General features: G+C 37.4%; 1 protein-coding gene across 1 annotated transcript; it reads left to right on the top strand.

Moving 5' to 3' along the window:
* Positions 1 to 6,530: 6,530 nt before the first annotated feature.
* POPDC3 (popeye domain cAMP effector 3) lies at positions 6,531 to 24,060 on the top strand. Its single transcript, XM_034409084.3, is given in 5 exon segments — positions 6,531 to 6,973; positions 16,412 to 17,055; positions 19,507 to 19,615; positions 23,677 to 23,916; positions 23,918 to 24,060. Coding segments are annotated over 4 exon segments (909 nt in total). The 5' UTR covers positions 6,531 to 6,973; positions 16,412 to 16,564; the 3' UTR covers positions 23,987 to 24,060.
* The last annotated feature ends 677 nt before the right edge of the window (positions 24,061 to 24,737 follow it).

Genomic DNA, 24,737 nt, shown 5'->3' with positions numbered 1-24,737 from the left:
AATGTTTCTTCCCTTTAAACAATTCCCAAGGACAAGTTGGACTGCAATCATATGGAGAAATATTTAATCCTGTATGTGTTTCTTTCACACACAAACTGTCAAAGGAAACAAATGGCTTACCCCTCTATAGCTAACTGCACTAACACTGCAGTTATTTACCATGGGCAATTGTGGGAGGGGAGATTCTCCCCTCACTCTTGATTACTTTTAGCGAAACAGCAACTCATCAGAATCTCCAACATCAAATTTAATTTCACTGTGAGATATTAGGGTCTTAGCACGCTCGGCAATGAACTCATGTAGCCCGACTGGTCAGGAGAAGGGGGGGCACCTTGTTATTTCAAGTATCTACAATGCATCAGGATGTTCTCTGGGAATCAAATTCAGCCTCGTCTGTCTGCTTAAAGCACTCAATTTGCCAATACCATTATTCACTTACATATTTCGGAGAAGGTAAAATCAACCAGCAATTATTAAAAAGAGACTATAAACCTCTAATGATCTCTCATTACAAGGAATCTGAAATCTGGACTTCATTGATCGAATTTCACATTGTTTGAGGATGTAGATAGATATACCATATCCCTGATAATTATTAGGATTACTCTCTATTCACTATCTCTTGGTCATTTTTGTATCAAATTGTATTTGTAAGATGTTGCAGTATTTAGCATATGAACATTATCCTAATTTTTCAGTATTTTGATTGTGATGCTGCCATTACATTCCTGAGATTATATTTTTGTTCTCTTCAGTTCTCTTTGTCATTTGAAAATGTAGTTTGGATCATTAATAACAGTAGATAAAAAGATAAGGGCAATAGGTCATATTTTATTTCTTCTCTCCAACTTTCCATTATGTAAAATATTCTGCTTCAGTGAGTTCTGATCGTCCCATAGACTCTTCCCATAGATTGCAACACACATACTAGTTTATTTTTTTTTAAAAATACGGTCACCTAACTCTCAGTTACTCTAGACTGCTTATAACAATAAAAACCCAATATTAAAACAATAAAAAACGATAACTCTCTCACTTGATTGTTGGTGGTAACAGTCAAATTTAAGTTGTATTATATTGTTTTATTAGAAATCCTAGTTTTTGTGTTGGCCTACAACTTGAGTTCCTTCCTTTCGACCATATTCTAATAATCTAAATGTTTATTTTAAGCACTATTTCTATCTCATCTTCCTAATACTTTTTCCTTATTTTATTTGTCAAGATTTGGCCCTAATCTGTGCTATTTCTCAAATTTTATTCAAAGACTGTTAGAAACAGAATAATAATCTACATCAATGTTTTTCAACCCTGGTAACTTTAAGATGTGTGGACTTCAACTCCCATAATTCTGGGAGTTGAAGCTGGTCTATATTATACCAACTGAGCTGTTTTTCACCTGTACAATCTATATGTGTTATATAAAACTATAAGGAACAATTATTTTAACTGATTATTCTCAGGATTAAAAATGGCTAATCCAATTTTGTTGTGATATACATTGGCTGTGGATATATATTGATTGTATACATGTACATTTCATTTTTAACAAGAGTTCCTGCATACATCACTGAGCATGAGTTAAATAAACATGGCAATAGACAACTTGCAGTAAATTGAGATTATTATTAAACAACTCCGAACCAAATTGTGTTTTAATGACTCTAAATGTCTATGTACACCAATCAATGAAGCAACGGCATGAATCTCTAGCTCATGCCATTGGAATGAATCTCCTCCACACAGAAAAATCTAATACAAGTCAACTCCTCATATTCTTAGGAAGCTTTCATAATCTAAATGCAAAGGCTTAGTTTTCCTCAAATATATCATCTCTTTTCTGAGCATAGGATGGAACAAGGGAATTTGCTTTCATGATTCTGTAGAATTTTCATTAGCAAAATGAATATCATCTAATCATTTAAACTCATCCTGAGAATTTCTGCATTCAGAAAATGTGGTCTATTATGGTCCACAAAAGACACATGGTCTTTTCTTTTTCTTATCATTATCATCATTTTTTTTTATCATTCCTGATATTTGAAGATTTTGTAGACTCCGTTGAGATAAAATTAAATGTTTTCCAACTGTTGTTCATATCTTCTACCTACCATGTAATTGGATAATAGGACCCTTTGGCACACTAACCCTTGGATTTGCACAATGGAGTGTATTGCATATAAATTATCGAAAAAGCTATTTGTTCATAGCTCAGCTCTTGGAATATACCTCTCTGCCCAATTTTGAGTATGTATCAAATTAATGTTATAGCATGACAAATGTTATAGCAGCTTTATAGCATTCTAACTTTTGTATTTGTCTCAGAGGGTCAGAATGTGTGAATCATAGATAGTGTCAACATTTTCCAACACTATAGCATGGGCTACTTCATTATAACATAACTCAGTAAGGCTGTCTGTTGGGTTCTTCCAACGAAAACATTTTTATCTTGTCTCTCAGAAAGAAAGCAAAGCAGAAAATTAATCAGAAACATAATGGCTCTTTGTCTAAAAGCGATTCATTAGAAAGCAACTTCAAAGACCTTTATTGTTTGATGTTAATCAATTGTATCTTTCATTAGCAACATAACAATCCTAGTCAGGTTCTTAAATGGGTTGTGTTCCTATTTTCACATCATTAAATTCAATGTAACAATGCCAATGCTACCTATGGTTGTTTCTAAACAAATTTGGGAAGTGAGTTGAAATGAGTATACATTGAAATGATGGAGGATGTCATTAACATTTGCAGCAATGGTGCCATATTCATACATTCCAACCAAGTATAGAAAATTGAAAAGAAAGCACATAAATAGATGCTACAATTTCAGTTCTCAATAATGAATCTTTGACTCACCTACTTACTGCTTTTGTGCAACTGGATGCAAATGAAAAGCTTTTAATAATTCCATTGCCTGAAATTGAGGATATGCAGAAGAAAACTTCCACATGAATAAAAAAAGTAACACAGAATACAGCAGCTTTCCAGAATCACCAATTAACACGGCCCCTCCAAGGCATCAATGAGGGTACTTGTGTGTATTAACTGCATTTTACATTCATACTGAAAGACAACTTCTAAAATACTGATATCAAGCAGATTGGAATTGAAACCTTTAAAAAAACGGTATTATTTCAGTGAAAAAATTCTCCTTTTATACAATTTTATCAAGTATTACAATAAAAAAAACAACACTAATGCAAACTAAAAAAGAAAAACGAAGAAAAATAGAAAGTGTAGAAAAGAAAAACTAGGAAGAAAAGTAGAAAGAAAAAGAATATAGAAAAGAAAAGAAAAAGAAATACAGTTTGGGGTATAAACAGATCCTTAAAGCCTTGTTGTTCAGTTCTGATCAGCAAATGTCCATTAACGATTGCTAGAGGAGATAACACACCTATTTTAACCTTGATCAAATCCTGGAATTTGATTTCTTTTCATTTTTGTCTCTTCTCACAAAATTCTTCCAAGCTTTAACAAGTCTCTTTTGTTTGACTTGTTGAATGTTATCCAGGTCACTTTAAAAGGGATCACTATATATCCCTTTTAATTATTAAGACATCAACTGGTTTCATTTGTATGTTGCCCCCCCCCCACCTTGATCACATAGCCACATTTTTGGCTCTCAGCAAGTAGCCCACATTTACAGCTGTTTGCAATGCCCCATGGTCAGCAAAGAACTTTGGATATAATATATTTCTTGAACAATGGGAGAATATGTGGACGAACGGTCTAAAATTCACATTAAATTAGAATTTAAAAGAAAACTTTTATAAGATGATATACCATTGGTATCTAACACTGGCCAAATTGTCAAGAATGTATAAAGGCATTTCATATGAATGTCAGAAATGTAAATGTAAAGAAAGAACTTATCATTTATGGTAGACATGTGACAAAGCAAAGAAATATTGGAGTAGGATTCACATCTCAATACAGAAGATATGTACAGAAGTACATATAAATATAAAACCAAAGAATTTTCTTTTAGGAATAATAGATAAAGAACTTGAAAAGATTGGAATGTTGATGCACAAGATTACTTTATGCACAAAAATGGAAAGATACTTTGATTCTCACAATGGACGAATAGCTGATAGATTTAGCAGAGATGGCTAAATTGACTGCTTTGATTAAAGAAAAAAAATTAATTACTTCTGTTTCTATTTGGAAACCACTTCTGAACTTTGTGCTTCAGGTGGAAAAAAAATAAAACTTTCATTTTGGGTTTTTCTGATTACATAGGTTTGTTGTTATAGAAATGGCTAGTATGTATTATCATATAAAAGTAAAAAGTTGAAGTTTTATGTTATTCTACTATACCAAAAGAAATCAGAAGTCAATGCTTTTCTTTTTCTCCTTTACCCTACACTTTTTTCTCTTCTCCTTTTCCTCCCTTTTTTTCCCATTATCTTCATTTTTCTTTATATTTCTGTATTTATATTTCAATAAACTAATAAAATATTTGAATCCTGCAATGCTCCATGGTCACATAACTACAATTTATTACAATCATTTTTTTGCCAGAAACCTGTGTTTATTTCTAGTTTCTGGCAAAAAAATGTCCATAGCAAACAATGGGTTTGCTTAACAACCACTGCATTCACTTAACATCCTCCACAAAAAAGTCATCAAATCAAGTTCAGTCATGTAGTGACCCGCTTTGTATCTGTCATAACTTATGACCATAATAATTGCCAGGCTCAGTTCCAGTTTTAACTCAACTGTATGTGAACCCTTTGGAAGGTGTTGAATGCAGGCTGAGCAAAAAAGATGGTTATTCCTTAATTCCTCAGAGATGTAAACCTGCTGAGAACTGCTTTCTTGCAGCATCCTTGCAAGGAGCAACTCCATGGACCACTTATGGGCAATCTCAATTCCTCTCTTTGTTCAGAAAGGAATTATGAAGAGTTGGTCTACTTGCTGACTCTTCATTCCAACAAAGTCATCAGTTCCACTTTTATCTGTCTTCAATTCAACATTTCTTCTGTTTCTTTCCTAAGGGGTTTGCAAAAATGGAGTCCAACCATACTTGCAGTACTGTCTGGCCACAATATCTCAAAAGGCTAGGAAACCGAAAACAAAAAACAGAGTGATGGAGGAATGGAATCCCCCTTGAAAAAGACAGGCTAAAATATTTGGTGGTTTCTAGTTTCTGGAACATTTTAAAATGATTCTCAGAAGAAGTTTAGAAAACTTCTGATTTTAGGAACGATAGATAGGGAGAATCTTTTCTCTTTCTCTCTTAGAATTCTAGAATTCTGCATTGTTCATGAAACTAATTGAAAGAAATCTAGGTAGACAAAAAAAAAGTTCTTTTTCCTATAACATGAATTTCCCTGAGTGCCAAATGCTGCTGAATAACAGAATGAAAAGGCTATTGCCTTCATGTGCTGCCTGCAGGTTTTCCAAAGGTATCTGATTGGCCAGTGTGCTTCATTCACACAACAGGCTGGCCCACAGTTAACAATGCTTCATTCAATTCAATTATCTAAGTGTGCTTGTTAGCGTGAGTTAAAGTACACATTGGGTTCTTACAACGCAGTGAGCTAAGGTGTATTTGATCAGTTTTGGATTGGTATATAACAAAAGCCCAGTTTAAGGGAAATAAGATGCTGGGCTAGATATTCTCTTTGATTTTATCCAGAAGAGACTTTTCTTTCTGTTTAAAAGTTGCTAAGATGCTTCAGTCTCTGAAATCCCTTACTGTGAGTACTTCAAACTGGTTGAAAAATTCTTTCCTTAATGCTGATAGTAGAAACTGAAAGCTTTTTCAAAATGCCTTTGTTAAAGATCTGCAGAGACCTAACAGCCAAGCACCTGAGCCTATTCTGTATATTTTTCAAGGATAAAAAGTACCATTACAATGGATGATGTAGACACCAATAATCCACACTATTGCCTTAAGAAATATTTTCATTCTACATGAAAGCTGGCATTCAGCTTTCTGTCTCCAAAATCAGATTTCCCAAGCCATTGGGGGGGGGGAGGTGTTTTCAAACGGCAAAGGGATTTTTGTTTGTTTGTAAAATAAAAATGCTTTTCAAAAGCAAAATAAAAAAATGTCTACTGGAAGAGAATGATGCGTTTAAAGTGAACGGGAACTTGAGGAGCAGAGAGAGAAAAAAAGAAGAGTTTGGCTTTCTTTAAATTAGGAAAAAGGAAGGGCGATTCCAAATGTTTGCCAAGGTTATTATGCCTACTTAAATAAACATATTTATTTAATACAGCTAAATTAATCTGCTGCTCCAAGTATGCCTGACTACGCGCAGCAAGGAACTAAAACACGGCAATAAATACAGCAGCATTCTGCACATGCCTAAAGTTATTCTCGCCCCGCATTTTCCACATACATCCCAAAGCAGAATCCGGACCCAAAAATAGCCTTCGAGGCCCCGAGTGAAAAGACTCCAAGGGAAGCCCCGGATCCTTCCCAAGCTCAGATAAACCCCAGCGGCCGCAACCTCCTCCCCTCTTGAGTTTGCAGCCATTTCGTTTCCACAATAATGAGCAGGAGCAGCTGCTGGATTAAATGTAATTCGGGGGCGCTAGACACCGGCGCGAAAGGGGCTGTGTGCGGCTGCAAGGCAATACCTGCCACAAATACAAATATTCTGAGTTTAAAAGCCGGGGCAGCGAAGCAGCAAACGCTTCAGCGGCGGGCTCGCTGTACCCCCCGCCCCCCCGGGACCGCGCCTCAGGCACAGCTTTGCGGGCGCTCGCACCACCACCATCCCCGGGCTCAGAACCGCCCAACTTTGCGGCCTTGAGGGCAACGGCGGCCAGAGTTGCTAGGGGGCGCCTGCGCGCTGGGGGTCGCCCTTCTCCACCCCGCCTGTGCCGCGCCGTTGACCCCGAAGCTGACGCCGCCCGCAGTTGCCTTGCTCCCTATTTTTAGGAAAAGCTGCGGAGGCGGGGAGACTACAGCGCCTCCCCGGTATTCGGGCTGGCAAACTTCGCGCAAGGGAGGCTGGCGAAGGTAAGAGGAGCGGGGGTGGGGAAAAGCCGTGTGGCTCTTCTTATTTTTCTTTCGGGGCTGTCGTGCAGAATTAACTTCAGTGGGGGAGCGCGCCGTCACTGCTGAGTTGCCCCTTTTCTCTCTCCGGGGACCCTGCTCAGCTTCGTGCTTCAGAAGGCGGCCGAGGCGCGAGCCTCTTTAGAAGCCCCCTCCTTCTTAAACTTTGCAAGGATAAGCCCGACGGCTCGATGCGATGTATTTCATGGTGAGGAAAAAGAAAAAAAAAACAAAAAACTCGGGGTGACAGGCTTGGTCCGGGACCGAAGGCGAGGGGCGATGTGCCTCCCGCGCCCCACATCTTTTCTGTTCCGCCGCTTCGGTTTTTTTTCTTCGAGCCACTTGGAAAACCGCCCCGAATAGCCCGTGCACCAATTTCCCCGGTCCTCTGCTGCCACGGCGCAGGAATGAGACTGGGGTAGTAGGAAATTGCTCGCGGTTCCTTCCGTCTGTTGAGAGAGATAGAAAGAGCTTGGTGGTACAAGGAAAGAAACGGAACTGTGGCATGAAACCGAACAAACGAGTGAATCTTAGTGGCTGGGCTTTTTTTTTAATGCACAGAGTAGGTAATAAACATAATTTTAATAGTTTTCTAAAAGAAGCGTTTATATAGGTTAGCTGGCCTTGACTAATCTTGAAAAGTCAATGACTGTGTGTGTGTGTGTGTTTATGTGTGTGTGTGTATATATACACACACACATGTATACACATGTGTGTGTTGATGTATACATGTGGTGTGTTTTTGTTTTGTTTTTGGATGGGAGACCACCAAGAATTTCCAGAACTATTAGCTTACTAGGAAACTAACACCATTCCAGAAAAAGGCAATGCCAAACTTCTTAGGTATTGTTCTCAAGAAAACCAGTCACCAGTGGAGGAGCTTCACCAGAAGACATCTTTACCTTATAGGGGAAAAGTAGTTCAGATTCATAAACATGTTATTAATATTTGAGTTAACACAGAATCATCTCCTTTTAGTCTGTTCAAAGGAGAAGTTTTAAACAGGGCATCCAACTTGGTCTTTGAATCACATCTCATGGTCTCTCTCTATGTGCTTTAAAGTTTCTGTTTAATAATCTTTTGGTCTAAAATCTGTATTTTACTACTTTGTTTACTTTTCTCTTTACAAATTTCAGGGGTATCACTGTGAAGACTCCAGGTTTAAAAAAAGGAAACATAGTTGGCAAATTTAAGAAACGGAACATAGACAATTTGCCCTGAGAGATATTTTTCAAAATGAACTGTTCTTTGATAATTGCATCACTCATTCTATGCAATAACTCTTGTAAATATTTAATTTTAGAACCAGCTTAAAATCTGGAATCCCATGATTCTTAACAATTTGCTCATTAGATATGAGGTAACTTGGGTAAAAACAGGAGGGGTGCTATCTTCTGGTCTTGTGGTTCTATGTTTAAATACCATGTCAGTCTTTAATAAGATTGTTTTCATCCATTATTAATTAAAAATGAGAGGGCCAACAAGGTATGTATTTGTTGATATTTTGATGGAATAGACTTAGTGGAGTTGATTCCACCAGTACAATTGACCTGGCTTTTTGGTCTAGCACCAGACTAGACTCGGGAGGTGGAGTGGATAATGTCATATTTAGAGATTTAATTGTCTTTGCAAGGAAACCTTTCTGCTTTGGCACTGGGTTTTGAGGACATGTACAATTCTCTGAAAACGTATTTCTTCCCTTTCAATCTTCCAATTTTTTGCATATTTTGGCTACTGAATGTTTACCAGAGCTTCATGCAGGTCCCACTGATATATAAATGGAGTTTTCTTGGCAGTATTATGAAAGTCATCTGCCATTGCCTCCTGGGATGCTTTTTTTTCATTTCCTGATCTGGCCAATAGCCCTGGGATTTCCAAGTGGATTTCCATCCAAGCATTTCACCATAGTCAATAAAGATGTGTAAAATTTGATTATCCAGGAATAGATCATATGGGAAAACTGATAATCCTTGTGAAAGTCAAACTGGTGTAATGGTTAAGGCGCTAGGCTAGAAATTGGGAGACCATGTAGCACAAAGCCAGCAGGATGACCATCGGCCTGTCATTCATTTTGAGCCGTAGGAAGAAGGCAATGGCAAGCCAGTTGCCAAGAAAATTAAAAGGACTTGTCCAGTAATCAACACTGAGTCTAAGGCACACACAAAAATAACATAAGCCCCGTAAATCATGTTATTTTCATTACTGTTCTTTCGTACATTAATTTGGAAGGACATGCTGAGCTGGAAGGCAGGGTTAAACATGTCATTAGTTTGGAATCATTGCATTGCCACAAGAGACCCAAGTCCAGAATTCTGTTGCCCTTTATCTAGTGCCAATTGAGCTTTAACCATTAGTTGGCTAGATTCTAGTGTATTCTATTATTGTAGCAATAATAAACTCTTTGAATTCAATGAATGTTCCTGGTTATTTGCATCTGACAATTAGATACATAGTAAGACCATGTAAACTAGCTTTGCTTCAGAAGATGGCAGAAGTTAGCCAATTTTGGCTTCTACCAGTAACTATGCATAGTCAGTTCACTGATCTGGGAATAGTAGAACCCTGGATGGTTCATTTCTGTTGGTAACATGCCATTTTGATAGGGTTCAATTTTGTGAATTGAATATTTCAGCTTCAAATAGGCCTCTTTCATCCCTACTTACATCTGATTTGGAGAAATCATTTCTAGAAACCTAGCCAAGCACTATCTAGTTATGACCCTGCTTAAGTTTTTCTAAGATTAGCTGAGGTCTCCTTGGTGCTATCACCTCATGTGACTTTCATTAATAATTTTAGTTTGTTTTACAGATTTGTATTTATGCATGTATATACATGTATGGAAAAACAAGGGTTAACTAATTGCTAGCTGCCTTATCTGCCTCCCAAGAAAAGAAGGAAGGTAGGGATTTAATAAATAATAAATATTAAAACTATGCATTAACTTGGTTAATATGAAGGGCAAATCTGACAGTTGCTATGATAAAAAGAGGGGATTTAAAAAGGTCTGTTGGAATAAATATGACTTACTGACTCTTTCTTTCAAATCCTGTCAAGTGCTTTTTTTTTTTCTGTATACAATCTAGCATTAGAATCCAGATTGGGTGAGAAGACACTTCATAAATGTGAATTTTCATTTTTTCCCATCTGCTAGTAGGGTTAAACCAACCTACCAATTAATCTGCCTTTTAAATATTTCCTTTTGGTATTACAGAGCATTATACTGTATTTTTCCTCAAAGGCCTAGTTTGACCTCCTGATGCCAATAAGTAACATAGTAAGTAATATACACTGCTCAAAAAAATAAAGGGAACACAAGCAGAAGACATCCGAGATCTGAATGAATGAAATAGCCTTATTAAATACTTTGTTACATACAGTAGTTTTGTGTTCCCTTTAGTTGTTTGAGCAGTGTATAAACTACTGTATGTAAAGAACAAAGTATTTAATAAGGCTGTTTCATTCATTCAGATCTCGGATGTCTTCTGCTTGTGTTCCCTTTATTTTTTTGAGCAGTATATTTTAGATCCAGATTATGTTAAATTTACAGTCCTGTAATGTCCTTCTTCACATTATGTTCTGCTACAGTATAGATTGCAGTATAGGGATTGCAGTTGAACATTTCTAGACTGGTTCTTCATGATGGGATCTTTCTAGATATAGCAAAGACCCTGAAAAGAAAATTGTTAAGTAAAGTGTATACGCATTACAAACTGACCAGGAGACAAAATATTTGTAATTTCATAAGCAGATTTTTTTTCCCACTTGTTCACAGGATAGGAACTTTGCACAGTTAAACAGTTAAATAACTTTTCCTTTCTAGAAATCTTTGAATAATCTGGTTTTTGCAGACATTGGAATTGGAATTACTACCCTCCAGGGGTGGGTTCTTCTTACCTTTACTACCGGTTCGCAATGGGAGTGTGTGCGCATGTGCAGATCGTCAATTATGATGTGCAGGTGGGTGGGTGGAGCCTCTCGCCTCTTTTACTACTGGTTCTAAAGAACCGGACTGAACCGGGAGCAACCCACCACTGCTACCCTCCCAATTGGAATAAAAATAAGAGTAAAATAACACCGAAAATATGAGATAATGCACAGATATCTGTCTAGTATCTATGGTTTAGCATAAGTAAGAGGAAGACCTGTGGGAAATGCCTCCCCTCTTACATACACAGTTTAAAACATGTATCCATTCACTGTATTTCTTTGGATTATGTGCTTAATGCAAAATTTTACCCACCTTGCAAATTTTTAATATGGCTTATGGAAATATTTGTATAAAGTAAGGTTTGTTTAAGTCTTGCATAACCTATGGAACGTCTCTTTAACAAAAAAGAGTACTTGGAGATTTTCCTAAATTGAGAAGCAACAATACAGTCTAGGTCAGATGTTCTGCTTATCTTTGAATACCCATTGAAAATTAATTTCACCTACATTCCATTATTGATTACTATATAAATTGTTCTATTTCTACTAGCTTAATATATTGTACCTCAACTTCCAAAGATTGAGAATTTAAGTACAGAAGAAAAGCTATATTGCATCAGACCAGAGTCCAGTCAGGTCCCTCATATCTTTCCTACAATTGCTGACCAGGTGTCTTGGAATGACACAAGCAGGACAGTTCTTAGGTATGGCTTGGCCACCTCATATCTGGACTACAGCAGTGTGTTTTACATAGAACAGCCATGGAAGAAACCTTAGAAGTGTCTCCTGATCCAAAATATAGTATCATAAGCTGTTACCCCTACCACGGGTGTGTACCATGGTATGCAAATATAGTACCTCTGCTATGCAGACAACACTAGTAGCATGGGACCTTACTCTTTGGAGGATGATCTTTCTCCTGATGTTTCTGCCTATGCTGCAATATGAGACAGAGTCCAAGTCCCTTACATTATACACAGGATATGTGCCTTCTCTGTTCTGGTACCTGATCTCTGGAACAGCCTTCATCCAAAAATTCTAATACTCTCTCTCTTACCCATGCCTTCCTCCAGATTAAAATGAATTTTGCATGTTTTTAGTGGGATATTGTTCCCCCCAAAAAATCTCCCTTTTCTGTTGGATTTGGTGCTATCGGTAGGTAGGTAGGTAGATGGATAGATGATGGATGGATAGATAGATAGATAGATAGATAGATAGATAGATAGATAGATAGATATCCAGTATACGAGGGTTCCTCATTTGACCATGACATGACAGGGCTCCGACAAGGTGATGTAACACTCTGGTTTATTTCTTTATATTTTATTATACTTCACATCTCCGAACTGCCCATCTTCTCAGAGAGGGATTCTTAATGGTGCTACAGTAGTAACTCCAGTTGTATTTCTTATTCTAAAGTAGAAGTAGCAACCTTTTCATAGTCAAAGGCTACACTTAACATAGTAACATGGCATTTTGAGAAGTTGTGGTCCATAGTGTGAGTTGGGTTGGGATTTTGGGGGAAGTTTGAGGTTCATCTCTGTTTTTAAATTTGATCTGCCTATTTTAGGGCCTACCTCAAAATGATAGGACAACATGGCCTAATTTTTCAGTATTTATGGGTCAGAGAGAGTTCTGAGTGCTATGAAAGAGAGATTTGAGGGTTACAGGTTGTTTGTTCTTGGTTGGGCAAATTTTTGTTATGTATATTTTATAATATTCTATTGGGTAGTTGAAACAATGTTGATAGATTTGCTTTTTATATTCACCCTTTAAAATGATTTTATTTTTCATTTTGTATGTTGTCTTCATATTAAATATCTTATTTTTTAATTTGGTACAGCATTTCCACCTGCTTCTGTGTCATTATTTATTAAAAGAAAAATAAAACAGCTCTTAATATGTCCAAGAGAAAGATTTTATTCATAATGAGGTTCACAGTGAAGATCTTTTGTCAAGGAATTAAACGAATAAAAGTAAAAAAATAAATAAGTGTTAAAAACATTCACTGATAATACCTTTTATCAATTGAACTGACATGCACAATCAGATGGGACTAAACTTTTTTATTGTACAGGGATTTATACTGCACAGGGATGCTAACACTTTCTCAAATCTTACCTTTAACTATTGCTTTGAGAAACTACTAATAGAATCTAAGCCCATCACCTGAGAAATGTGAATTTGACATTTTCCATGTTCTTTGAATGTCTGTTTCTGTGAACTTTAGTGATAACATCTCTGAAGTGCTGAAACCTCTCAGCATTTGGATCGCCATATTGAGTAGCTGTCAGAAAATAAGCCGCATGGGGGTACCAATGACATGCATTAACTAAAAGTTTTTTTTTAATGCAAAAAATAAAGAGACATTCAGATCTGCTCTCATTCTGGGGCATTAAATTTTCTTCCCTACTGTGCCCTGTGTCATTTTGCCTATAACTTTTTTGCTGTCAGAATTGAGATACAATAAGCTAGTGGGTTGTTTCATTTTTCATAGCATAAGGATAAAACCTGGCAATTCAACAATTATTTCTAGGAAATACATTCTGAAAGAACAAATAAACATTTCACATGGGGTGTGTGTGTGTGTGTGTGGAGAGGAATTGTTCATTTGCAGTGCTCTATAGTACTCAATTATTGTTTTGACTTGAAAGTTACTTTGGAGAGATTTGTCCCAGCTGATTTTATTTCATTTCATTTATATAACAGAGAAGTTTTAAAAGCTAGTGTAATTTATCTTATTATGTACTAACCTTTTCAGTATGATGTATTTCATTATTTTACATTTTATTATCACATAACAAAGCTCTATTATACATAAGAATGCAAGAATGATTAGCACTCAGTGAAAATCAAGCTGAGTTCCTCTACTCTGCTGTCAATCTGGTTGAGGACCTGATTATCAGTTTCAAAAATGCATAATTCTGTCCTTGTCTAGATAAATAATCTATGCAGAAAGTTAGAAAACCAACTTTTTTTTATTCACATTATGTAAAGAACTCAGAAGAATCTATCTGCAGGGTAATTTCCCCAAAACTTGGCACAAGAACAAAAAATTTGGCACGGCAGAAGCCAATAAATGGAAAATGAGTTTTAAAATGGGTCAGATTTTAAGAGCTAGGAGAAAATCATTCTAGGAGCATTGGAGAAAAACATTTTCAAAAAAACCAGTTTATCTCCGTGGAAGACAGAGTGGGCAATAGCTTAGAATGTTGCTCCCTCCTGCATTCTAACCACCCTTCCTTCTGGTCACATGACTCAGAGTGGCATTCCTACCCTGTTTCCCAAAAAATAAGAACTCTTCATATAACAAGCCAAATCAGGTTTTGGAGAGCATGCACTAAAATAAGCCTTCCCCCCCCCCGAAAATAAAACCTCCCCGAAATATTTAAATGTATGCATAGCTGGTCCCCACCATTTTCTCTGGTTAGGGTTAGGGAGATAGAGCTGGAAATCAGGTAAGATGGCAAGAGGAGCTCTGTCTTGCTCCACGTGCCCCAAAATAATAAGACCTCGAAAATAAATCCAAGCGCTTATTTTGAGCTTCAAAAAAATATAAGACAGGGTCTTATTTTCAGGAAAACACGGTATTGTAGAGTTGTAAACTATTTCAGAAGCCATACTCGGTATACTTTTCCTACCTAAAATATTCTAGAATGTTTACTAACCAAATGGTTACTGATTGATCAGATGTTTTAGGAAGCACTTTGCCAAATAATCTCACTCCAGCTCTTAGCTCCATATCCTGTAGACTTTTCTAATTCCACTCTTGTCATTGCAAGCTAGAAATTTATCTCTTCTTTGTATAAAATACTGATTTTGATGTAAATAAATAAATAAATAAATAAAAGTAACATCCAGAAAGACCTTAGTGGCTTGTCTAGTTCTTGTGAGGAAGAGAACATGCTCTGCTCTTTTATTGTTTCTGGTCTCTGTTTTCATTGTAGTTCAGAATTGTATTTTCTTATTGTAATAATTTGAAGAAACTGAGATATCTAGTATTGAACTTGTCCCTAATTAAGATCCGCATGACATGTGGTGGCAAATTCTAAATTGTATCATTTTTAAAACAAAAAAAATACATATAGGGATCATCAGATATACATAAAGCTGAGATTCAGGAAAGCTAGGTTTATTTTAAAAATGACGTACTTATTAGTTTATTTATAATTATGGCAGTTGTATTATTTTGAATGTTAAACTGCAATATCAGTTTAACTGCTGAAATTCTACTCAGTTTCAAAAAATATTTTGCTATTCAATTAGACGGATGTAAGCATAAAACTATAGAACAGCAGTCTGCATAATTCATTTAGATATAGTACTACATTCTGAACACTTTGCATTTATATTCACATCCATGACTGTTCATTTGAAAGAGTGATTCAGCTTGACACGCCTTACTTACGGGTAATCATATTTAGGGCAGAACTGTGAAAATATTAGAAGCATGAACGTAATAATATAAATATGAATTAAATTGCTATTAAACTCTAATTTGCTTAGTCCTTGAAAATAGGAGGTTAGATCTACAAATGGTCACCTAGAATGAGGTGTTATTTTGGTATATAAGAGGCCCTGATTTAACGAAAGATTCTCTGTGTTGAGATGCCACAGTACTTATCAGTTCCTCTTTTCCTTGCAATCTTCTATGCTCGTCAAAATCTTTTTTAGATAATTGGAACAGTAGGGGATATTGTGCTGTAGCTCTAGAAGGAGGTGAACATTAAGAAAAAAAATAGTGTCCATCCCCTTTTCCATTAACGGTTATTCTGAATAGAAAACTGCATACAAGAAGCATTCCTGTGAATATTAAAAACCTGGATTTAAATCTTTCACTTTAAGCAAGCATTTAAGAGCTAGTTTGGTCTAATGCAGGGGTGTCAAACTCGATTTCATTGAGGGCCACATCAGGGTTGTGTTTGACCTCGGGGGGCCAGTGGTGGCCCAAGCACTCTGCCAGCGAAAACGGGCTCCCAAGGTCCGTTTTTGGGCTGCAACGGCTTCTTGCAACCCTCTGCCAGCGAAAATGGAGCTCAGGAGGGCCACCCACAGCCCTCATGAGCTCCATTTTTGCTGGCAGAGACACCATGAGTTATCTTTGCTGTTTCCAGGGCAGCCCCCGGGCCAGATCTGGCCCCCAGGCCTTGAGTTGACACCCCTGCTCTAGTGGTTAAGGCACCAGGCTAGAAACCAGGAGACTCAGAGTTATAGTCCTGCCTGAGGCATTCAGGTGACTTTGTGCTAGTCTCTCTCTCTCTCAGCCCATGATCTCAGGCTGAGGTGACAAGCTGGTTGGTCAATTCCTGTCACGACCAACGAATCAACATTCAGTTGTTCTGAAAAGTTGATCCTGCACCTGTGAGGAAATATTAGGAAAATACTGTACCTTTAAGTATGCAAATATGTTGTTGGTATTATCCCCCCCCCCTTCTCCTGCATCTTTGTGATGTTGTATTTCTCTCTTTCTCTTAGGCAAAGAAGATGTGAAAGTAACAAGAATCAATGTGGAAGAATATGGATTTCTAAAGAGACAAACTATCCTAGTGCCTGAATGTTTGCTATAGCAACTCTTCAGGACAGAAAATGCAAAACTACAGAGACAGTGAATAATTTGATATTGCAGCCATGGAAGACAACTCAAGCTTTTGGGACAGCTTGGTATTTTCACACCCAATCTGCATGAACTGGAAGTCAGAAACTGAAGGATCGATCTATCATTTAGCTAGCATTTTGTTTGTGGTTGGCTTTATGGGCGGAAGTGGCTTTTTTGGCCTGCTCTATATTTTCTTTCTGCTAGGGCTGGGTTTTCTCTGCTCATCTGTGTGGTCATGGATGGATGTCTGTGCAGCTGACATTTTCTCGTGGAATTTTATCCTGTTTGTGATCTGCTTCATACAGTTTATTTATGTAACCTACCAAATACGGAGTGTTGCTTTTGACAAAGAATTTCAGGAGCTTTACAATGCTTTGTTCCAGCCTTTGGGGATCTCCTTGCCTGTTTTTAGAAAAATTGTCCTCTGCTGTGGTGGAGAAGTTATTACATTAGAGAAGGAACATTGTTATGCCATGCAAGGCAAAACTCCAATTGACAAGCTCTCCTTACTTTTGTCAGGAAGGTTTGTATTATGTTTATCCCTCCTTCTTTAGAAACAAAAGTTTGAAGAATACCAGATCTTTGGCCTCCTTGGCATTATTTGAACCTGTTTAAAATGAAGAGTGTGTTTAATGTTTTGACAGTTTAATACTGAGTGTAAACAACATTCCTTGGTCAATAAGCTACTGTAGTGGTTTAAAACAAATCAGACCATGGATATGTGAGAAAGCATTAATTGTGGCAGGATTTATCTTCTTGAGAAAAACTGCTTTTTCCTTTAGCATTGGAAAAGTTTAAGGATACTGAAAACAAAAAACTGAAGGTGAAAACTTTGGATAGGTTTCCTAGGACTTAGAATATTGTATATTCAGTGTTAACCATTTTTCACTGGCTAATCCCTTTAAAAATTGTTGTATCTGCCCCCCCTCCCCCACAGCCCTTATTTCTGCTATGTTTTGTGTTGTGTTACAACTTTTGTTTAATTTGCATAATTTTCAAAACAAAACAAAAATATTGGATTTCTTCTCAAAGTATATCTGGGACTTTGAGACCAGCGCTTATTCTTGGAACATATTCAGTATGTTTCACGTGAGGGCTGTATTCATTTTAATCTCCTAAATTTCATTAAGAGCCTCGGTGGTGCAGCGGACTAAAGTGCTGTTAAGTGCTAGCACTTAGCTGCCAGCTGCCTGCAATTAGTGCAAGTTCGAATCTCACCAGGCTCAAGGTTGACTCAGCCTTCCATCCTTTCAAGGTAGGTATATTGAGGACCCGAATTGTGAGGACAATAAGCCAACTTTGTATAGAACAACACCGCTTGGGGGGGCCCTAATAAGCAGGTATATACAAAAAAGTATGCAGGCTATTGCTATAATGCATTGTAAACCGCCCTGAGTCTACGGAGAAGGGCGGCATATAAATTGGACTAATAAATTAAAGAGTGCTACATTGTCAAATCAGTTATTGCAGCAATGTTTCATTTATCCCAATTTCATTTCTTTCTTCCATCCATCCGTGTTCTGGAACATTGGAGAAACTGCAGGTTGAATGTAAAAGCTATATTCATGTCCCCTTGATTTGTTCCAAAATCAGAGTGGGAATCATCTTTGGATGATCGCTGAGGTTTGAATCTTTTCAAATAATTGATTAATAATTTTTGTTTTTAATTGGTTCATAAAAGCGACAAAGTAAAAGATAGACCAATAGACTGCTGGTTGACCTGAAATACATCTGCAAGGTGGTTTTTTTTTTCCTGAATTTCTTAACCATGACAATGATTAAAAAAAAAACACACACACACACCTCACCTTTCCAAATTACATCATTAAAATAAAAAAAAAGTGGTGAAAAGTATTCATAATTTAGTTTGCCTATTCAGTGCAATTAATATCCCAACTTCACATTTTTTGTATCAAAGTGGTGAACCTGATAATATTAAGCACAGGTCAGTTCATGTGTCATAAATCCTGAAGACTTACAAAGTATCCTTACCCTGCCCATCCCTAGGGTAAGGGAACATTGAAACCTATAATGGAAGTGGTTTATGTTTGGATGAAGAAGCTAAAGATCTTAATTTTCAAAATAGATTCAAGTTAGATGGGATGTAGCTCAACCCTATGTAGAGCTTATCAGTTTCATTTTAGAGTGACCTGTATGTATGAACAAACAGGACCTGGGTACAGTTCCAAAAGATCCATAGTCCAGCCATCTGTTTCCATAGTGGTCAGATAGAAATGTTTAGCAGTTCCACAAGTATAACAGAAGAATTTGACTTATTTCCAACATACAGGTATCTGGTCGCCAAACATTGATAATTTTATTTAGGATGATATCTAAAAACCCTCAACAAGATTATGTGAATTTGAATTATTGTAATCTCCCATTTCTTATTCTCAGAAATTCTGTGAATTCTACATAATGGATATATTATAATCCTTGTAGCACGTTACAGATAGAAAATCCTTGACTGCTTTCTAGCCATTTTCATTATTCCTCTGTGGTATTTTTGTCTTTCTGGCACTGCAGCGACAAACCAGGCTTATCTTGCAGAATGAATGTCTTTGAAACTGTGTACTCTTTTTTTTTTTTTTTTTGGCCAGGATTTCTGTTTTGTACCTTTGTTGTTGTTTGTTTCTTTCTGGGTTTGTGCTTTTCTTGAATACTTACTGGATAATTGCCAAGGAGATTCAAGAATGTTAAGAAAGATGTTAGGATTATTTTCTGGGGGTTTTTTGCGTCAGAAATTGCCACTCTTCATATGTGTTTGCTAGTATGGACTGAAAATCTATAAATATATATGTGTATTTTATTACTAAACGCATAAAAATATTAAGCATAAAAATGATGGTCCTCCAATATAAGACATTAAAAACTTCAATGCCACTTACATTCTTCACCCCTGACCATAAACCTAGGCATTATTTTCCTTTTCTTTTGCTGGTAGTTATTAACACAAATTGATCTGTTTTATTAGAGTTAGAGTGACGGTGGATGGGGAATTTCTGCATTATATTTTCCCTCTTCAATTTCTGGATTCACCTGAATGGGATTCATTAAGACCCACAGAAGATGGCATTTTTCAGGTAGGGAACTTCTTTGAATCTATCAGATAAAACTCTCCTTTTCCAGAACTGAACCACGGAAATACCTAATTTAAGATTAAAGAATTAGCTCTCTAAGAATTTGTATTGACATCACTTTTTTTTAAGAAGGATCCAAATACTAGGATAATTAATGAGAATGCCAGCAGAGTAAAGTATGTGAAAGTTTAAGCAAAATATTAGTTCAGTAATTTTGAAAAAGAAACACTTTCTGGGTAGGCTTTTCCACACATTTTCTTTTCTACTTGCCACTTGAATTAGCAGCTAATGCTGACAACAGAACTCATAGCTTTGTAATTAATAATATCCAGAATCTAGAGTGGCTTGCAATGCCAGCAAAACCAGTTTTCTAGCATTAAGGCTGCTTTAAGTTAGGACCGTTCGTTTGCAGTCTTTTGAAGTTATAACAACACTGAACAAAGGGACTTATGACCAGTGTTCGAAGTTATGGACATTGAAATGCCCCCCTGCAGGCACATAGTCAAAATTGGGTGCTTGTTAGCTTACTCATACTTAGGACCACAGGGGTGCTTCAATTCCTCACCTATTTACCACCCTCCCCATCTATGTCCTTTTGGCACCTGCACTACACACTAGCCAACATTTGCCATTTCGATGCTTCTGTTGCTGACCAAACATGCCTGGCCTGAGCCTTTGTCACGCATCTGCTGGCCACAAAGGCTTTCTTGCCAATGTTACATATGACAGCTTTCTCACAAGCAGAATGGGACAACTCACTATGGCCAACTCACTGCGGCCAACTCACCCCAGGACAAGTCGCCATGGGACAATTCTATGCATTCCATTCCACTGTTTCTTCAACATTATTTCCATTTTGTCATTTATTGCGTTGAGTTAACCTACATGAATTGTCTTGCAGTGAGTTGGCCATGGCGAGTTGTCCTAGACCCCTCACAAGACCTGGGGAAGATGAGCTCACATAGTTTCCTTGCAAAAGACCAGGGCGGGCACACCTCATCAACAGCAGGAGCAAGAAGATGGTGAAGGTCAGCTGGAATAGCTGAGGGAGCAGGGACCTCGAGTCAGGATGGCGAGGGCAACCACAATTGCTACCCAGCTATCGAGCCTGCTGTTGCAGCTTCTTGGAGCACAATAGCTTTGTGCCATGCCACTGGACCAGTCTGGTGGCTGAAGCTTTATGCTGTGGGTCAGGGACTTCTTGCAGCTTCAGTGCACCATGCAGCCCCTTGGCCACCCTGTGGCCAGTGGCTTCAAAGCCACACGATTCTGGGAGTGTTTGCTGCCCCAAAGGGTGCAGGTGCAGGACAGCCAAAACGATAGAAATGAAAAAGAGGCGGCAGTTGGGAGGAGTTGAAAGAGAGGCAGTCCCTTACCTGTAAGAACTGAGACTCAGGCTTGGTAGGGATCAAACCTGGAATGCTTTGGATAGAGGTATGTCTTAACAACCAGTTGACTTTGCTTCCTGAAGGCACTGGGGAATTCCAGTCCCAATTGTGATCATACATACTGATTCATTCTCATTCTCATTCTCTCTCTCTCTCTCTCTCTCTCCCCCCTCTCCCTCTCCCTGCGTCCACACACATGTTCAAGTCATTGTTGACTCCTGTCAACTCGCTGGATTTATCTCAAGTTTTTGTGCCGTACTTTTCATTAGTAGTTTGCGATTGCCCTCTTCCTAGGGCTGAGGGAGAGTGACTGGGCCATGGGCACTCAGCTGGCTCCATGCCTAAGGCAGGAACAGAATTCAGTGTTTCTAGCTGGGTGAATTAACCACTTTATCAGTCTGGCTCTCTGATTTGAATAGCAGTGTCTAATTCAAAAACGAAACAGTGAATTGGCTCCAAGAGTTTAAGAGCATCAGGTCATTGTTTTGTCATGGTTTCATTCTTATTTGTAGGAATGTTTACAGAAATTTAAAATGGGTGATCATACCTCTCTTCCCTAACAGCTGTGTTGTGTCATGTAATAGTAGCATTTTGTTCCAGTGCCATTTAACAGGTATAATGAAGTCATCTAAGATGATCATTAAGTTAACTGGCAGACAACTATAGTGATCCACAATAGGGAATAGGATAAGACTATAAGGGGAGACCTTATCAGGTATATCATTTCCCCTGGCTCAAGCTGATGAAGGGAGGAGAACTTGTGGCTCAGAAGGTTAATTCAACTGCCTAACATGCAGGAAGTCCAAGTTCGAATCCGAGTAAGGATATGGCTAGCTGATGAAAGCTAAAAAGCTTGAAATAGATCTATATTAGTCTCCCTTTATTTCTTTATCAGCAAAATATAAATTTGGTATAAAATGGTTTGTCATGAATGCGATTGCTTGAGGGCTCCTGGATTGGAGCTGAAAGGCGAAAGGGAGCAGAATGCCCCCTCCCACATGTTGGGGTAGACCAGGTATCTTGATAGAAATATATATATATATATATATATATATATATATATATATATATATATTAGCCAGGTTTTCCCTACGTAGCCAAGGTTTTTTTGTAGCTCCAGCTCAGTAGAATCTCATCTACTCGGTTCTGGGCTTTTTTCTTTTCTAACACCTAGCAAGCTCTCACTGCTAGGTGGGAGACCTAAATAGATCCATTTCTAGCTCGTTAGCTGTCATCAGTAGGCCACACCCATATCCTCCCTGTAAAGGCACAGTATCAATTTTCTTACTTCTTCGTAGGGTTTACGAAGTGAGAGCTTGCTAGGTGTTAGAAAAGAAAAAAGCCCAGAACCGAGTAGATGAGATTCTACTGAGCTGGAGCTACAAAAAAACCTTGGCTACGTAGGGAAAACCTGGCTAGAAGAAAAACACACATAAACCCTACGAAGAAATAAGAAAATTGATACTGTGCCATTACAGGGAGGATATGGGTGTGGCCTACTGATGACAGCTAACGAGCTAGAAATGGATCTATTTAGGTCTCCCACCTAGCAGTGAGAGCTTGCTAGGTGTTAGAAAAGAAAAAAGCCCAGAACCGAGTAGATGAGATTCTACTGAGCTGGAGCTACAAAAAAACCTTGGCTACGTAGGGAAAACCTGGCTAGAAGAAAAACACACATAAAAACACACATAAACCCATATATCCTTTTAGGGATATATCTAGTCTTCCATGTCAGTGAACCAAGTACTCCTTTTTGCTGCTTAAGTATGGCCCCATCTGCCCATTGTTGCACCATATGCTTTAGTGAAAAGCTTCCTGAGAATGTTCCTTTAGATTCAGACTCAAAAAACAACTTGGTCTGTGAAGACTTTGGCACTCAGCCTTAGTTCCAAGGGTGGGAAATGTCCACTGACAGCACTTGTTACTGGACATGAGGCAAAAGTAAGGGAGCCAAGGAAAATTTAGAATGTTTACCAATGGAAAAAAACAAAGCATGGAATAAAAATCTAAACAATGAACATTTTTTTCAGTACCTAGGGAGTATTTTGCTGATAATTTTCTGTATATGATGATATGGAATTTCTATAATGCTTGATCAAGTAACTAAATCCATGTACATGAAACTGGAAAAAATGCATGTTTTTTCTTTTCTTCCTTGCTTGCATTTCCTTTCCCTTTCTCTTTTGTTTTCATGTTTTGGATTTTTAGCTCCTTGTGTCAGAGGCTTGTCCTCTGGTAGCACTGTGAGTAGAACAAACACAATAAACCTTCATTTTAATGGCTCGTTTGAGGAGAAGAGGTGTCTGTAAAATTCAGCATGAATTCTGTGTTTACCAGAAGTACTGTTCTTTTAATAGAATGCCCAAATTAAGGATATACTTCCTCTGGATAACTTGTCTTTGAAAAAGAAATACAATAAAGATAGATAGCTTTTGTACTTCGATAACCTATCTAGTAAGAGAAATATATTTGTAGCAGAGAATGCTAGTAAATGGAGAAGAGTTAGAATGAAAGTCAGGAATAAACCATTTTGCAATTTTGATTGATAAGAGTACAGTAAAAGAAAAGGAAGAGTCTTATTTTTGTTTTGTTTTTAATTTTGGTTTTTTAAGCACAATGATAAAAATATCTATTTCTCTTTTCCCCCTTCCCCATACTTGGGAATATGTCTTTCAGGTAACCCTTACGGCCGAAACAGATTGTCATTATGTGGCATGGAGGAGAAAAAAATTGTATTTACTCTTTGCAAAACACCGATTCATCTCACGTCTGTTTTCAATCCTGATTGGAAATGATATTGCTGATAAACTCTATGCATTGAACGACAGAGTGAGCCAAGGGAAAAGATTTCGATACGATATTCGGCTACCAAATTTCTATCATGTATCAGCACCTAACACACCAAAAAAAAAATCTGCAGACCATTTTCAGAACAATTCAAGACAACAATAAAATTAAAGACAATATACCTCTTACTACAGAATGACATAATTTTGTCTTGTTGCCACCATTAAATGGTGAAACGTACTATGATGGTATCATGTGAAAGACTCTCAAAAAGGCAACTTTTAAAATAAAAATCATTTTCTTTCTTAGCAGACAATCTAGTGGGACTCTTCACACTGTTTAGAACCAGCAGATTGTACACATAGATTGTGTATTATGATTCACTTCTGTTGACTTGTTCTGCTCATCTTATTACTTTGGGAGAATAGGGGCAGATATGAATCATCATTTGATACAACTTCTTGTAACTGTACTTTCTTTATTGTGTTTTCAAAAACAACATTTGCATAGAGCTTTTCTTCCTGCTTATTAGGATCTCCTTGTCATCATGAATTATGCAAGCTATTTTATCATAGAGAAGAGCAACAAGCAAGCCATCTTTTCAAAAAAACATTGGTTCATTTGTGCATAATTACAATGCATACGTTTGGCCTACAGATTTACAGTAGATGACCCATGTGACAAAAAAAATTGAACAACCTGAAAGAAGACTTGGCACTTCCTTCCTTTCTATCATAAACTGTTGCTTTTGGATGTACAACAATAGACATAAATATTACTATTTAGAATTCAAAAAGTGCATCGATCACTTTAAATGTTGAAATTTATGTAGCATAAAAATGTTCCATTATTTAAATAGCACAGAAGGCAGCTACAGTATCCTGATGGATGGGGCACTATATATTTTAAGACCGGTGGAAATGTTATGGGAAAGGAATTATTTCTTAAAG

This window comes from Pantherophis guttatus, chromosome 1 (genome assembly GCF_059756535.1).
Source record: "Pantherophis guttatus breed Tessera chromosome 1, ASM5975653v1, whole genome shotgun sequence".
Taxonomy (NCBI): Eukaryota; Metazoa; Chordata; class Lepidosauria; order Squamata; family Colubridae; genus Pantherophis; species Pantherophis guttatus.
The sequence above is the reverse complement of the archived record's forward strand: the minus strand, read 5'-3'. Positions and strand labels throughout refer to the sequence as shown.